At 47.0% G+C, this 17,153-nt stretch overlaps 1 protein-coding gene across 2 annotated transcripts in view; it reads left to right on the top strand.

Moving 5' to 3' along the window:
* The window catches only part of cfi (complement factor I), a 133,571-nt gene that overhangs the window by 108,861 nt on the left and 7,557 nt on the right, over positions 1-17,153 (top strand). For both annotated transcript variants that reach the window (XM_068040496.1, XM_068040486.1), the window contains 2 exons: positions 746-1,029; positions 10,846-10,947. In XM_068040496.1, the coding sequence (XP_067896597.1) occupies positions 746-1,029; positions 10,846-10,947 (386 nt within the window). The remainder of the gene's footprint in view (positions 1-745; positions 1,030-10,845; positions 10,948-17,153) is intronic.

The raw sequence follows: 17,153 nt of genomic DNA, 5'->3' as shown, positions 1-17,153 counted from the left end.
TTCCTCGTAGGACCGGAAACATACTGATGTAGAAAATTCTCCCTTTCCATGTTATTGACATCCTGTTATGTGCAAGATTTGCTTTTAAACATAAGACAGTGGGAACTGAGAAACAATAATTTGGCCATAGAAAATCTGTCTTTCAAAATACTCCGACTCCCATACATTATCTTTTCCCATAACAACATGTTTATTGTTCTATTGTTACACTCACCAGCTTTTTCCCAATTGGTATTTTCTCTAAATATTGTGTCTGCCATAGCTGGATTAATGAAATTTTCAACATTTATACCAGTTAATTGGTTTGTTAGCTGCTTGAGAAGTATGAAGGGATCATAATCGCAAGTGCAATGTGATTGCCACTAATGGAATCTGGAATTTATGGGACTATGGGGGAGAAATTCATTCATGTAGCGCCGGTTCTAGCAGTGCTACGAGACTTACGTCAGTTCCCCAGGGGGCAGACAGCGCCACGGGCTGCTACCTGCATGACCCGCACACCGTTCTCCATTTATATCATTGATGAACGCCATGCGGGCGGCACTGTCTAACCTGGGGAATCAATGTTTAAGTCTCACTACATGAACAAATTTCTCCCCACATGCCTTTCGCCAAGATTTGTCAATGAAAATAAGCTATGCCCCAAATATCATTTATTTTTACATCATTGTTACTATAATATCTGAAAAAATTTGCAATACATTGCAGAAATTATTTGTATTCATTTCTTTTGTCCATATTCAAGGCCTTATCGATTGTCCGACTATCTAGTGAGAATTGCAAAGCACAACAAAAGAGCTATTACATCTCATGAAGAAATTTTACCAGTAAATAAAATCATTGTTCATCATGACTACAATGCTAGAACGTACCAGAATGACATTGCCTTAATAAAAGTGGTTCACGTTTTCAAAGACAAGGAATGTATTCCACTGAGTTATGACGTCCGACCTGTTTGCGTCCCCTGGTCTGAGGATCTATTTAGACCCGACAAGAAATGCATAGTATCTGGTTGGGGTCGAGCAGAAGGTAAACTTACTATTACAGAGATATTTGTTAAGAGCATTACATTCTCTCTGAAGATTTTACTTCTACAGTGAACTTTGTAACAGTATAATTGCTTTCTACTAGAAAGTTACAATTCTGATTTGAAAAAGTAACTCACTTATGTTTTTGAAGTTCTAGTTTTTGGGGTTCTTTTGCCCTCTTTTCAAGTCCTTGCAGCAATTACCCTCTCACTGACCTCAAAATTTGCATCAGTTAGGCTTTTTATCCTGCGTGAGATGGGATAAGATAAACATGGCTCCAATGCTTGTTGGTTGACTTTCAGTTTAAACTTTAGGTGTTGCTCAAATCACATACAAGCAAGAGTAATTGAAGCTTTTGAGGACATTTTACCAGTACAGAAAAAAATCATTATCCATCATAATTACAATCTTAAAACATTGAAACACAGAAACATGGAAAATAGGAGCAGGAGTAGGCCATTCGGCTCTTCAGGCCTGCTCCGCCATTCAAAAAAGATCATGGCTGATCACCTAATTCAGTACCCTGTTCCTGCTTTCGCCCCATATCCCTTTGGCATTAAGATTCAGTAAACTGTTCCCACTCTCTCCCCATATCCCTTTGGCATTAAGAAAAATATCTATCTCCTTCTTGAATATATTTAATGACTTGGCCTCCACTGCCTTCTGCGGTAAAGAATTCCACAGGTTCACCACCCTCTGAGCGAAGAAATTTCTCCTCATCTCGGTTCTAAATGGCATACCCTGTATTCTGAAACTGTAACCCCTGGTTCTGGGCCCCCTGTCATCGGGAACATCCTCCCAGCAGCTAGCCTATCTAGTCCTGTTAGAATTTTATAGGTTTCTATGAGATCCCCTCTCATTCTTCAAAACTCTAGTGAATATAGGCCTAGTCGACCCAATCTCTCCTCATACGTCAATCCTGCCATCCCAGGAATCAGCCTAGTATATCTTCTTTGCACTCCCTCCATGGCAAGAACATCCTTCCTCAGATAAGGAGAACAAAACTGCACACAATACTCCAGATGTGGTCCCACCAGGCCCTGTATAACTGTAGTAAGACATCCTTGCTTCTGTACTCAAATCCTCTTGCAATGAAAGCCAACATACCATTCGCCTTCTAAACTGCTTGCTGTGCCTGAATTCTTGCTTTCAGCGACTGGTGTACAATGACACCCAGGTCTCGTTGCACCTCCCCCTTTCCCAATCTATCACCATTCAAATAATCTGCCTTTCTGTTTTTACAACCAAAGTGGATAACCTCACATTTATCCACATTATACTGCATCTGCCATGCATTTGCCCACTCACCCAACTTGTCCAAATCTCATTGGAGTCTCCTTGCATCCTCCTCAGAGCTCACATTCGCCCCCAGCTTTGTGTCATCTGCAAACTTGGAAATGTTACATTTAGTTCCCTCACCCAAGTCATGAAAATATATTGTGAATAGCTGGGGCCCAGGCACTGATCCCTGCTGTACCCCACGAGTCACTGCCTGCCACCCAGAGAAAGACTTTCTGTTTCCTGTCTGTCAACCAATTTTCAATCCACGCCAGTATATTACCCGTAATCCCATGTGCTTTAATTTTCCACAGTAACCTCTGATGTGGGACCTGATCAAAAGCCTTCTGAAAGCTTGCAGGAGAAAAGTTAATTTCATTCAAAGATAGCATTTCACTGACATTAAACAGCAGACGTAGGTTTATGATTTTGGGCTAATCGGATTCCATGTACCTTTCCCCAGTATGTCCTTTTCTCCTCCACTACCCTTTGCCTTTTTTTAATCCCATCCAGCACACACAGGGCTGGATTTTATAGGGCCCCCCAGAGACGGGGTTGGAGGCGGGGGGGTGGCACAGGGGTTGCCCATAGAAGAATTGTAAAGGGTGGTGGGGTGGAGGGCTCATCACCTCCCTCTCACCAAATGATTTTGCGGGGGGCGGAATAGGCCTACGATGGCCTTCCAGCCCAGCCGCCAATTGAGGCTCTCAAATGGCCTATAACAGCTACTTTAGGGCCTCTTCCAGCTGCTGCTGGGATCTACCCAGCGGCGGTGGTTGGGTGGGGGGGGGGGTGCCTCCCCCATGCAGGGAGGGCACCTCGTAAAACGAGGCACACTTCCTGTGGGCTTGGGGGGGGGGGGGGGGGGTCCCTCCTCCAAGGGCAATCTCTGGCCCACGAAGGACCCCTGCCAGCAAAACCTACAATTCCATGGACTCCCCGCCCCCTGGACACTTCACGACCATGCTTCTACCCCCTCGCCAGGGCCTTCCGGACTGGCCCTGGCAATCTCACTTCACTTATCTGAGATCCGGGGCTCCAGCACTGGGCCTGGGTCCAAGGTATTTGCAGTACCAGCAGTGGCCATGGCTCCAGGTGGCACTGCTGATACTGCTGAGCTGCCTACCCTGTGATTGGCTGGCAGCTCTTGGAATCGGATCCCCGTCTTTAAAGGAATGGGGATCCCAGCACGGATGCATGAAAAGGCCAGGGCGGGGCTCCCCCTGGTATTTGGCCCAGCACTGGGAGCCCTGTCTCCTCCACAAAATCCAGCCTACGCACTCAAACATACATAAGCACGTACACAAACTCACACACACATAAATACTCAAATACACACAAACACATGCGAATACACACACACACACGTCTTTGCCTCACATTTATACATTCATATATATGTACACACTAACACCTGCAAGTACACACATTCTGACACATACATATTCCTGTCAGATACACACACACCCCAACATGAACACACGCACACAGCCTCCTGAAGCTATTTTCACAGAGACAGAAAGTCACAGACAAATAGGATAATGTCCACTGTATTAGTTTTTACCCCTCTCTCCCAAAGCACTGGCTTTTGCTATCTAACATATGAACTCTCTGCAGAAGCCCCTACATGAAAAGAAATGCAGCTAGCTTCCAGGATTACAGTTTTTTTAAAATTCATTCATGGGATGCGGGCATCACTGGCCAGGCCAGCATTTTATTGCCCATCCCTAATTGCCCTTGAGAAGGTGGTGGTGAGCTGCCCTCTTGAACCGCTGCAGTCCATGTGGGTTAGATAAACCTACAGTGCTGTTAGGAAGGGAGTTCCAGGATTTTGACCCAGTGACAGTAAAGGAATGGCAATAAAGTTCCAAGTCAGGATGGTGTGTGACTTGGAGGGGAACATGCAGGTGCTGATGTTCCCATGCATCAGCTGCTATTGTCCTTCTAGGGGGTAGAGATCGCAGGCTTGGAAGGTGCTGTCTAAGGAGCCTTGGTGAGTTGCTGCAGTGCATTTTGTAGATGGTACAAGCTGCTGCTACTGTGCGTCGGTGGTGGAAGGAGTGAATGTTTGTGAATGGGGTGTCATTCTGCTTTGTCCTGGATGGTATCGAGCTTCTTGAGTGTTGTTGGAGCTGCACCCATTCTGGCAAGTGGAGAGTATTCCATCACACTCCTGACTTGTGCCTTGTAGATGGTGGACAGGCTTTGGGGAGTCAGGAGGTGAGTTACTCACCGCAGGATTCCTAGCCTCTGACTGCTCTTGTAGCCACGGTATTTATATGCAGTTCAGTTTCTGGTCAATGATAGCACCTAGGATGTTGATAGTGGGGGGATTCAGCGATGGTAATGCCATTGAATGTCAAGGGGAGATGGTTAGATTCTGTCTTGTCGGAGATGGTCATTGCCTGGCACTTGTGTGGCGCGAATGTTACTTGCCACTTATCAGCCCAAGCCTGGATATTGTCCAGGTCTTGCTGCATTTCTACACGGACTGCTTCAGTATCTGAGGAGTCATGAATGGTGCTGAACATTGTGCAATCATCAGCGAATATCCCCACTTCTGACCTTATGATGGAGGGAAGGTCATTGATGAAGCAGCTGAAGATGGTAGGACCTAGGACACTACCCTGAGGAACTCCTGCAATGATGTCCTGGAGCTCAGATGATTGACCTCCAACAACCACAACTATTTTCCTTTGTGCTAATTATGACTGCAGCCAGCAGAGGGTTTTCCACCCTGATTCCCATTGACCTCAGTTTTGCTAGGGCTCCTTGATGCCATACTCGGTCAAATGCTGCCTTGATGTCAACGGCAATCACTCTCACCTCACGTCTTGAATTCAGCTCTTTTGTCCATGTTTGAATCAAGGCTGTAATGAGGTCAGGAGCTGAGTGGCCCTGGCGGAACCCAAACTGAGGATCACTGAGCAGGTTATTGCTAAGCAAGTGCCGCTTGATGGTACTGTTGATGACAACTTCCATTACTTTACTGATGATTGAGAGTAGGCTGATGGGGAGGTAATTGGCTGGGTTGGACTTGTCCTGCTTTTTGTGTACAGGACATACCTGGGCAATTTTCCACATTGCCGGGTAGATGCCAGTGTTGTAGCTGTACTGGAACAGCTTGGCTAGGAGAGCAGCATGTTCTAGAGCACAGGTCTTCAGTACTATTGCCGGAATATTGTCAGGACCCATAGCCTTTGCAGTATCCAGTGCCTTCAGGCGTTTCTTGATATCACACGGAGTGAATTGAATTGGCTGAAGTCTGGCATCTGTGATGCTGGGGACTTCAGGAGGAAGCCAAGATGGATCATCAACTTGGCACTTCTGGCTCTCCTCCAGTTACTTGTTTAATTGTCCGCCACCATTAATGGTTGGATGTGGCAAGACTGCAGAGCTTCGATCTGATCTGTTGGTTATGGGATCATTTAGCTCTGTCTATCGCATGCTGTTTACACAGTTTGGCACGCAGATAGTCCTGTGTTGTAGCTTCACCAGGTTGACACCTCATTTTGAGGTATGCCTGGTGCTGCTCCCCGCATGCCCTCCTGCACTCTTCATTGAACCAGTGGCTTGATGGTAATGGTAGAATGGGGGATATGCCGGGCCATGAGGTTACAAATTGTGGTTGAGTACAATTCTGCTGCTGCTGATGGCCCACAGCGCCTCATGGATGCCCAGTTTTGCATTGCTGGATCTATTCAAAATCTATCCCATTTAGCACGGTGGTAGTGCCACACAACACGACGGAGGGTATCCTCAATGTGAAGGCGGGCCTTCGTCTCCACAATGACTGTACGGTGTTCACTCCTACCAATACTGTCATGGACAGATGCATCTGCGGCAGGAAGATTGGTGAGGGCGAGGTCAAGTATGTTTTCCCCTCTTGTTGGTTCCCTCACCACCTGCCGCATACCCAATCTCGCAGCTATGTCCTTTAGGACTCGGCCAGCTCGGTCAGTAGTGGTGCTACCGAGCCACTCTTGGTGATGGACATTGAAGTCTCCCACCCAGAGTACATTCTGTGCCCTCGCCACCCTCAGTGCTTCCTCCAAGTGCTGTTCAACATGGAGGAGTACTGAGTCATCAGCTGAGGGATGGCAGTAGGTGGTAATCAGCAGGAGGTTTCCTTGTCCATGTTTGATCTGATGCCATGAGGCTTCATGGGGTCCAGAGTCGATGTTGAGGACTCCCAGGGCAACTCCCTCCCTACTGTAGACCACTGTGCCGCCACCTCTGCTGGGTCTGTCCTGCCGGTGGGACAGGACATACCCGAGGATGGTGATGGCAGTGTCTGGGACATTGTTTGTCAGGTATGATTCCGTGAGTATGACCATGTCAGGCTGTTGCTTGACTAGTCTGTGGGACAGCTCTCCCAACTTTGACACAAGCCCCCAAATGTTAGTAAGGAGGACTTTGCAGGGTCGACGGGGCTGGGTTTGCCGCTGTCGTTTCCGGTGCCTCGGTCGATTCCGGGTGGTCCATCCAGTTTCATTCGTTTTTATTGACGTCGTAGCGGTTAGTTACAATTGAGTGGCTTGCTAGACCATTTCAGAGGGCATGTAAGAGTTAACCGCATTGCTGTGGGTCTGGGGTCACATGTAGGCCAGACCAGGTAAGGACAGCAGATTTCCTTCCCTACAGGACAGGTTGGAATCTTAACCCCCCCACCCCTGCACCCCAAAACGGATATGTTTGGGTCGGGTAGGATGTTAAAATGTCAAAAATCTCAAACGAAACCCAACCTGCCTCAAACCCTGCCACTTCCAGTTTTGACAGATGGGCTACCAATCCGCTCCCTGGAGTAAATATTTTAATGGAGTTACGTGCCCCAACAACAACATAACAACTTGCATTTATATAGCAGCTTTAATAATTTCCTCCTTCTTACCATCCTAATCTTCCACCTACCCTTCCAATCAATCCCCCGGCCTTTCCGATCTCCCTACCTGGCCTCTCCTATCTGTACCTCCCTCGAGCCTCTGATCTCCCTCTTGTCAACCTCCAAACTTCCTACCTCTCTCCAACTCCAGCCCTCAATCCTCCCCTTCCAGCCTCCGATCTACCTCCACCTTGGTCCTTTCTGATTTCTGCCTCCCTCCTTTCCACTTCCCGGCTGCGGCCTTGTGCCGAATGCCTACCCACTCGACAAGTCTCTCAATCTGGATGCCCGTGGCCAGGAAACAGAAATAAAATATGTTAATTGGGTCCTGCCATGAAATTTGACAGGAGCTAAAGGAAACCCATTCTTCCAAGTTTCCCGAATGCAAAATAGCAACCCTTCCCGGCGCCCCCCCTACCCCGCCCCCACCCCCCCACAGCTCACTCCTTGCCCCCCCATAAATATCGGGGCCACTGTGTTCCACAAACCTTGAGTCAACATCCTAAGAAGCCACAGATAAACAGACTAGCAGGATCGGGCTCAGATATGCACTTTGTCAAAATGAGCAACAACCAGTGGGCATTGATGCTTCCAAGTACAAGAGCAGCAGATTTTTATATTGTGTTCAGAATGGGAAATAAAAATAACTAAATTATGACAATCTCAGTCTTTCTAACAGCTCATTTAGAGTCATCGAGTCATAGAGTTATACAGCACAGAAATAGGCCCTTCAGCCCATTGTGTCAGCGCCAGCCATCAAGCACCTATTTCTATTCTCGTCCCATTTTCCAGCACTTGGCCTTGTATGCTAGGCGTTTCAAGTGCTCATCTAAATACTTCTTAAATGTTGTGAGGGTTCCTGCCTCTATCACCCCTTCAGACAGTGTGTTCCAGATTCCAACCGCCCTCTGGGTAAAACATTTTTTCCTCAAATCCCCTCTAAACCTCCTGCACCTTACCTTAAATCTATGCCCCCTGGTTATTGACACCTCCGCTAAAGGAAAAAGTTTCTTCCTAGCTACCCTATCTATGCCCCTCATAATTTTGCATACCTCAATCAGGTCCCCCCTCAGCCTTCTCTGCTCAAAGGAAAACAACCCTAGCCTATCCAGTCTCTCTTCATAACTGAAATGTTCCAGCCCAGGAAATATCCTGGTGAATCTCCTCTGCATCCTCTCCAGTGCAATCACATCCTTCCTGTAGTGTGGTGACCAGAACTGTACACAGTACTCCAGCTGTGGCCTAACTAGCGTTTTATACAGCTCCATCATAACCTTCCTGCTCTTACATTCTATGCCTCGGCTAATAAAGGCAAGTATCCCATATGATTTCCTAACCAAATTATCTACCTGTGCTGCTGCCTTCAGTGATCTATGGACAAGTACACCAAGGTCCCTCTGACCCTCTGTAGTTCCTAGGGTCCTACCATCCATTGTATATTCCCTTGCCTTGTTAGTCCTCCCAAAATGCATCACCTCACACCTCTCAGGATTAAATTCCATTTGCCACTGCTCCGCCCATCTTACCAGCCCATCTATATCATTCTGTAATCTAAGGCTTTCCTCCTCCCTAATTACAACACCACCAATTTTCATGTCATCTGAGGACTTACTGATCATACCTCCTATATTCACGTCTAAATCATTAATGTACACTACAAACAGCAAGGGTCCCAGCACCGATCCCTGCGGTACACCACTGGCCACAGGCTTCCAATCGCAAAAACAACCCCCACCCATCACCCTCTGCCTCCTGCCACTAAGCCAATTTTGGATCTAATGTGCCAAATTGCCCTGGATCCCATGGGTTCTCACCTTCTTAACCAATCTCCCATGCGACCTTATCAAAAACCTTACAGAAGTCCATGTAGACTACATCAACTGCTTTCTCCTCATCTACACACCTAGTCACCTCCTTGAAAAATTCAATTAAGTTTGTTAGACATGATCTCCCCCTGACAAAGCCATGCTGACTATCCTTGGTTAATCCCTGCCTCTCCAAGTGGAGATTAATCCTGTCCCTCAGAATTTTTCCGATGGTTTCCCTACCACTGATGTTAGACTCACTGGCCAGTAATTACCTGGTTTATCCCTGCTTCGCTTCTTGAATAATGGTACCGCATTCTCTGTCCTCCAGTCCTCTGGCACCTCTCCAGTGGCCAGGGAGGATTTGAAAATTTGTGTCAGAGCCCCTGCAATCTCTTCCCTTGCCTCACATAACACAGCAGCCCAGCAGCACATTTAGGGTGGCACAGTGGTTAGCATTACAGCCCTCACAGCTCCAGCAAACCAGGTTTGGGTACTGCCTGTGTGGAGTTTGCAAGTTCTCCCTGTGATCATGTGGGTTTCTACCAGGTGTTCCAGTTTCCTCCCACAACGAAAGACTTGCAGATTGATAGGTAAATTGGCCATTGTAAATTGCCTCTAGTGTAGGAAGGAGAATTGTGGGGATGTGGTCTGGGATTAATGTAGGATTAGTATAAATGGGTGGTTGATGGTCAGCACAGACTCAGTGGCCCAAAGGGCCTGTTTCAGTGTTGTATCTCTCTATGACAACAACAACAAAATCTTGCATTTATATAGCATTTTTAACATAGTAAAACATCTCCAGGTACTTTACAGGAATGATTATCAAACAAAATTTGACACCTAGTCACATAAAGAAATATTCAGACAGGTAACCAAAAGCTTGGTGAAAGTGGTAGGTTTTAAGGAACTTTTTAAAGAAAGATCGAAAGGTAGTGAGGCAGGTTTAGGGAGGGAATTCCAGAATTTCGGGTTTAGGCCGTGAACTCAATGCTGCAAATGGTGAAGTGAAGAAAATCGAGTGGTGGGGAGCATGGGTGCAGAATTAGAGAAGTGCAGATATCTTGGAGAGATAGAGGACAGGAGGAGATTACAGAGATAAGGAGGGGCAAGGCCATGGAGGGATTTGTAAACAAGGATGTTAAGTTTTAAAATCGAGGCATTTAGCAGAATGGGAGCCAATGTAGGTTAGTGAACACAGGGTTGGTGGAAAAACGGGTGCAAGTTAGGATACAGACAACAGAGTTTTGGATGAGTTCAAGTTTATGGATGGTATAAAGCAGGAAGCCAGCCAGGAGAGCATTGAAATAATCAAGTCTAGGGGTAGAAAGACATGGATGAGGGTTTCAGTAGCAGATGAGCTGAGGCAGGAGTTATCGAGGTCGAAGCAGGCAGTCTTGAGTTAGAGGATATGGAGTCAGAAGCTCAGCTCAGGGTCAAACAGAATGCTAAGGTCACAATTGGTCTAATTCAGCCTCGCCCAGTGGTCAGGGAGAGGGATTCTATCATCAAGAGAACAAAGAAGTGATCTATTGCTAAACTTCTACTAACATTATTTTGTATCTAACCTCTATAAGTTCCTGAAAATTGGAGGACTGACCATTGTGGGATTGTGGGAAATCCTAAAAATTTTATGCGTATCTGTAAGAGTCTGAATTGCACATAAAATTAACAAAACTGATTGCATGATTCTTGAAAATTCTACAAAGCCCATTTTAAATGGAATTGCTAATGTACAGGTTTCTAGCTGGGAGAATAGTTTATCTGCTTAGCTGCACAAATGACAGTATTAAATAGCTGATGTTACATTAATGCGTGCTGCAGTCGCTTACTTGCATTATTGTATTTATAGATGATACTAAAGTAAACATTCTACGCTGGGCTGAGCTTAACATTATTGGAAACTGTTCAAGGATTTACAAATCTGCTTTTTTTGAAGGAATGGAATGTGCAGGTAAGGTTAAAACTTTGCTCTCAATCATGAAAATCTGATCCTCCTTTTATAAACGTAAAGGGTTCAACAATCCACAAGCTTTTTTCACAAATCCTGGGGCAATAGTGGGCCAGATGGTAACAGATTTGGGGTGGGATCTGGATCTGCTGTGTTTCCACCTCATTGATGTATGCCAGGAATTTTGCTGAGAATGCGGTCGGGTGCTCCTTGTGAGTGCCCTCTTCAGCAATAATGTCACTGGGGGGATGACATCATCTGTTGGAATCCCCACTGCCTTCATTGTACAGCAGCACAAAATAGGTGTAAGTTACATGTCAGGACCACATCTTGACTGCAGTACAGCCCACAGTATTGGAAAGGCCTGTTTCCTTATAGCAGTAAATCACAAAATCATCAACTGTCAGAAAGATACTGGCCTGTTTTGAAATGGGCCATTTTTCTTTTTTCAAGGGAGCACCTTTGTACTGCCCTCTTGGTTCTCTGCCCAAGTGACTACCTCCTCACCCAATTCGAAATTTCTCCTACAGCAGCTCATGGGTACCCTAGCTATGCCACTACTGAAGCCAGGCCTCTACATACTTTATCATAGAAATCATAGAAAGGTTACAGCACAGGAGGAGACCATTCATTGTGTCTGTGCCAGCTCTCTGCAACAGCAGCCCAGCTAGTCCCACTCCCCTGCCCTTTCCCTGACGCCCTGCAAATTTTTTCTCTTCAGATAATTATCCAATTCCCCTTTGAAAGCCAAGATTAAATCTGCCTCCACCAGGCAGTGCATTCCAGATCCTAACCACACGTTACGTAAAAAAGTTTTTTCTCAAGTCGACTTTAGTTCTTTTCCCATTCACCTTAAATCGGGGGGTGTCCTCTGTTTCTCTACCTTTCTGCCAATGGCAACAGTTTCTTTCTATCTACAGTGCTCAGACCCCTCATGATTTTTAACACTTTGGGGCGGCACAGTGGCGCAGTGGTTAGCACCGCCGCCTCACAGCTCCAGCGACCCACGTTCGGTTCTGGGTACTGCCTGTGCGGAGTTTGCAAGTTCTCCCTGTGACCGCGTGGGTTTCTGCCGGGTGCTCCAGTTTCCTCCCACAGCCAAAGACTTGCAGGTTGATAGGTAAATTGGCCATTGTAAATTGCCCCTAGTGTAGGTAGGTGGTGGGAGAATGGTGGGGATGTGGTAGGGAATATGGGATTAATGTAGGGTTAGTATAAATGTTTGGTTGTTGGTCAGCACAGACTCGGTGGGCCGAAGGGCCTGTTTCAGTGCTGTATCTCTCTATGACTCTATGACTTCCATCACTTCTCCTCTCAATCTTCTCTGCTGTAAGGAGCACAAACCCAGCTTCTCCAAACGATCCACATAAAGTCCCTCATCTCTGGAATAATTCTCCTAAATCTTTAATGCACCATCTCTAAAGTTGTCACATCTTTCCTAAAGTGTGGTGCCCAAAATTGGATACAATGGGTGGAGTCTTCTGCCCTTAGGCTGTGAGTGTGAGTCAGGACCATTTCCAGGTCCCAACCCCTCTCTGGCTGACAGGGGGCCCAGCTAGGAGATCTTCACGGAGGCGGCCAATTAAGAGGGCCTGCTGCCTTGGAAGGACGGTAGCTTCACCGGCAGAGGTGGGCACTGCCTCTGCAGGTTGGGGACCGTGAGAGAGCCTGCATCTTGAGGCGTCCTCTGAAGTGATATTAAATTCAATTAAATAAGCAGTCACCACAGCTGCAAGGCCACCCTGTGGGGGTGGGAATACCCCGCTGATGGCCGAGGCTCTGTTATGGGGTTAAAACAAGCGGCATTGAGGCTCTCCAGGCCAGCCACCAGCAAGTCACTGCCAGGCAGCTGCCTGGTTTGACCCTCAGGGGGTGCGCTTCTGCTGCCAGGCCCAATCCGAACACAAATGAGCACTTAATACGGCAAATAGACTACCTTGTGCTGCCAGGCGGTTCGCCTCTGCAAGTACTGACCTGCCTCTGGGAACGCATTGTGCCACTGACCCGATGTGTATTTCTCAGAAATTCCTCTCAGTCCCACCTTGAAGCCTAACCCCGTGAGACCTGGAAGACTCTAACCCATACTCCAGTTGAGGCTGAACAAGTGTTTTATCAAGGTTTACCATAACTTCCTTGCTTTTATACTTTATTCCACTATTTATAAAGCCCAGGATCCCATATGCCTTATTAATCACTTTCTCAACCTGTCCTGTCACCTTCAACGATTTGTGCACATATACCGCAAGATCCCTTTTCTCCTGCATCTCCTTTAGAATTGTATCCTTTAATTTATATTGCCTCTCCTTATTCTTCCTTCCAAAATGTATCACTTCACACTCCTCCGCATTAAATTTCATCTGCCACATGTCCGCCCATTCCACTACGTATTCTTGAAGTGTATAATTATCCTCCTCACAATACTTCCAAGTTTTATGCCATCTGCATATTTTGAAATTGTGCCCTGTACACCCAAACATGATCAAGAAAAGCAGTGGTATCGACATCTGGGGAACCCCACTGTATGCCTTCCTCCAGTCTGAAAAACAATTGTTCACCACTGCTGTCTGTTTTCTGTGACTCAGCCAACTTCGTATCCATGCAAAACTTCCTGTCTCTGAAATTCAGATGGGGTCTGGAACATAAGGTGACAATGCTGCTGAACTCCAGTTAAAGCTGCAGAATGGAATTTGTGTATTTTCGAGTCAACACAGCTGTTCATTAGAATAGAAGTTATCTTCTGTAGCCATAATAATAAAAGCAAACAGTGGTCAAAAATGCATGCAGTGACCATAAACACCTTAGTATATGTATGAATTACCTGGAAAGGTTCATTTATTTCAACAGAATGTTCCACACCATGGTAACACCAGGGTCTCCGTTTTGCAATTTCCCTCATGCCAAGTTCCTAACCTCAGCACGAAGTTGTCGAGGAAAGGGAAGGTTGTTTCCCTTAGAAAGGGAAGTAACTTGAAGGGGTATTATTCTTCTTCATCAATATAGGTTAGATCTGAATCAGGATTAATTCTGATGGTGCACAGCAAGACCCAATCACTTGCACTATTAGAATCAACCAATCGCTTAATCTTTTGTGATGTTATTGGTTGTAGAAAGATTTTAGCCAGGATGACTGGAGCAACCCTTTATTATTCTTCAAACACTGCCATTTCTGATTTCTGATTTACATATGCTGGATTTTGAGCAGTTACAGGGTGAGATGATTAGAGAAATTAAGGCAGCAAAGCATTACATTACAACACCACCTTTAACCACACAATTTGCAATTTTGTACTAGAAACGAGGTCAATGGCCTGAAAGCCCTGCCTAGATACTGGCTCTTATATTTAAATGGGATGCTGAAGTCCAACGTTGGATTTCCTAATATTTGTGCTCTGACTTCCCAATACAAAACAATGGTTAAGAATGCTAATATGTAGGAGGCATTCAATGTTGCTAGGTAACTACCAACAGATAGAAGTTGATTTAAAGGTATGCTTCATGGGAATGTTGAATTGCTATAACTTTGCTGTTGAATAACCATTTTCATTTCTTTTGCTCGTGCTTCATCAAGAAGCTTGCTGCTCCATTAATCTTTTTGTCTTGTGTTCCACTTTTTAACCTCACAGAGGGGGTAATGAACTTTCCATTAGCAATACCCCTCTATCTGTGTTTCCTGACCGAAGAGGAGGAGAATGAAGAGCAGGAATGCAGCATATTTGTGATCATTGGGAAGTGCAATAGGTATTTAGTCCCAACCCACAGGTTCCCTTTTACCCACATATATAGACCAACATGGTTGTATTTCCAATTCTGTTACACCACATGCTGGCCCCAGACCTAGAGCTCATATCCACCTAAGTATCACCTGTCTGTAATACACAGCATCCCTTGCAAGTTCATTGCTGCAGAGTAATTGTAAGCTGTCTCTCGAGACATTTGCAAGTACAGTAGCCTAATGACTATGCAGTGATGTATAAGCAAGTCACAGATGGCTTGTTTGTAGAGATGGCCAGTATATATGCTTTTTTGTGGGTATTTATCATCAGAATACCAGGGTCTTGCACTTCCACCACATGGCAAGATTTCAAAAAGTGTAAGCTTGTACCCATGTGGCTATACATATGACCCTTTCTCATAATACAGTCAACTTCACAAACAAAAAAGAGCTCCAGTCACTGAGGGCTCAATTTAGTAAGACTGTCATGGGTCCTGGCGACAGACCTGGAAGTAGGCACAGTTCCTGCTAGTTAGATGGGCAACTGGCCCACCACAATCACATGGCGGACGGCCACTTTACATAATGGAGGCGTGGGACCTGACCAATCACACAGCAATAGCGGGATGTGAAGCAGCGGATCATATTTAAATCCCTACCAGGCCAGTTTGCATTGCTGCCTTGGACTCATTTGCTGCTAGCTCTTCACAACTGAGACCCATGTTGCAGTGACTCTGGACGCCCCCACCCCCCGACAACCCCAGAGGCGGACCCCGCAGGATGGCAGAGGTAAGACACAGGAAGGCCCCATAGTTCAGTGATGCCTCCCTCCAGATTCTCCTCCAGGCTGCAAGGGAAAGGCAGGAGGTCCTCTTCCCTAGCAATGGCAAGAGGAGGTCCTCCCGCCTAACCAAGCAAGCCTGGATGGAGATTGCAGAGGAGGTCAGCAGCTTTGGGCTCACCCCCCTGAACATGGGTCCAGTTCTGCAAGAGGGTCAATGACCTCCTTTGTTCTGCCAAAGTGATTGCTCCATAACTCCCTCCTTTTTAGGTATTGCAGGTGGCAACGCAGGAGGAAGCCAGCGATGGGGGGGGGGGGGGGCGGGGGGAGTGGGGGGTGGCACTACAAATGTGCTGGCAGAGGGGATTAGACGTCACCTCATCCTGATAGATGCATGGCTGCATCTCGGCCACAGGCCGCCTTCTTTGACAGCTCACCCCCATTAACTCCCCTTAGAGTGGACAGGAGCATGAACCATATAGGAAAGCCCACTAGCGGATGAGGGGCTGATGGTAGCAGAACTGGCATGTTAATCTCTCTGCAAAGTATTTCTATCTCCCTCTTTCCACTTGCAGGACATGAGGGCCCATAACAGGAAGGAGGCAGCCCAAATGGTGGAGGCATTTCAGATCTTCAGCCTCTCTCCACAGCACATGAGGAGGCACTAGAATTGTTGGGGACCCAAGGCGGCTGCTGCATATCAGATGGAGAGACTGGAGTCTCCACAAAAGAGAGTGAGGATTGGCTTCCATCAACATACAGTTCACTTCTGGAGACCCACATCACGCATGGTTGGCATGATGAGATCTGCACAGCCTAACCCACATGTTTGTGTTCTCTCATGTAGGTCAGCATCCGCAGGAGACTCAGGCAGAAGGGGGGCAGTCGTCCACCTCTGAGGGGGAGCAGCATGTCAGAGGATGCACCATCACATAATTCTCCTGCCCCTTCCAGCAGTGCAGATAATTTCACCTTGTTGGGTTTCCGCTCAGCTGTAGAATCAGGGTCACAAGCTGATGAGAGCACCGCACACTCACCTGAGCAGCTGGCAGAGGCTGAGACAGCCGAGGCCTCTGACAGTTGGAGGACTGTGGGTGGCCAGGCCCATGCTGAGCTCCAGACTGATGACTAGCCTTTGTTGTTGACAGCACAGGGCATGCTGGAGTTGCAGAGAGAGGTAAAGCAACATCTGGCAGAAATGCCAGAGGCCGTGCGCAGCCATGAGCAGAGGATGGAGAAGTCCATCTATGCCACGAGTGCTATCTCAGGCATGCGAGCGCATGGCTTCCTCCATTGAAAGGTTGGAGACCCTCATGGAGAGCCAGATGTGCGCAGACCTGCACACCATCACCTTGGTCATGAGCTCAATGCAGCAGTGGCAAGGAGAGAAAAGGACGAGGTGCATGGAGTCTTGTTCAGCTCCTCATCCTTCTCTGGTCAGCAGGGAGGTTCAAGTGAGCCTTGAAAGGGAGGAGGAGAGGCTGACCACATCTGGGGGCTCCTCTCAGGGCGCTGTGAATGTGGACAGCGGCTCCTCAGCCACTTGCCCGCGAGCCTGAGGAGAATCCTGCACCAGTGCAGGAAACCCTGAGGCAGCCGGGGCCCTCCAGGCCTCAGGCAGCCAGAGGATAACTGCTGGAGTCATCTCAGGCCAAGGGGCAGCTTGATCAGCAGCCTGTCTTCAGCCCAGCTGCTGGCAATGGGTTCACACTTTGT

The sequence above is a fragment of the Heterodontus francisci genome, chromosome 1 (assembly GCF_036365525.1).
Source record: "Heterodontus francisci isolate sHetFra1 chromosome 1, sHetFra1.hap1, whole genome shotgun sequence".
Taxonomy (NCBI): domain Eukaryota; kingdom Metazoa; phylum Chordata; class Chondrichthyes; order Heterodontiformes; family Heterodontidae; genus Heterodontus; species Heterodontus francisci.
Note: the sequence above shows the minus strand (reverse complement) of the source record. Positions and strands in the feature narration are given on the sequence as shown.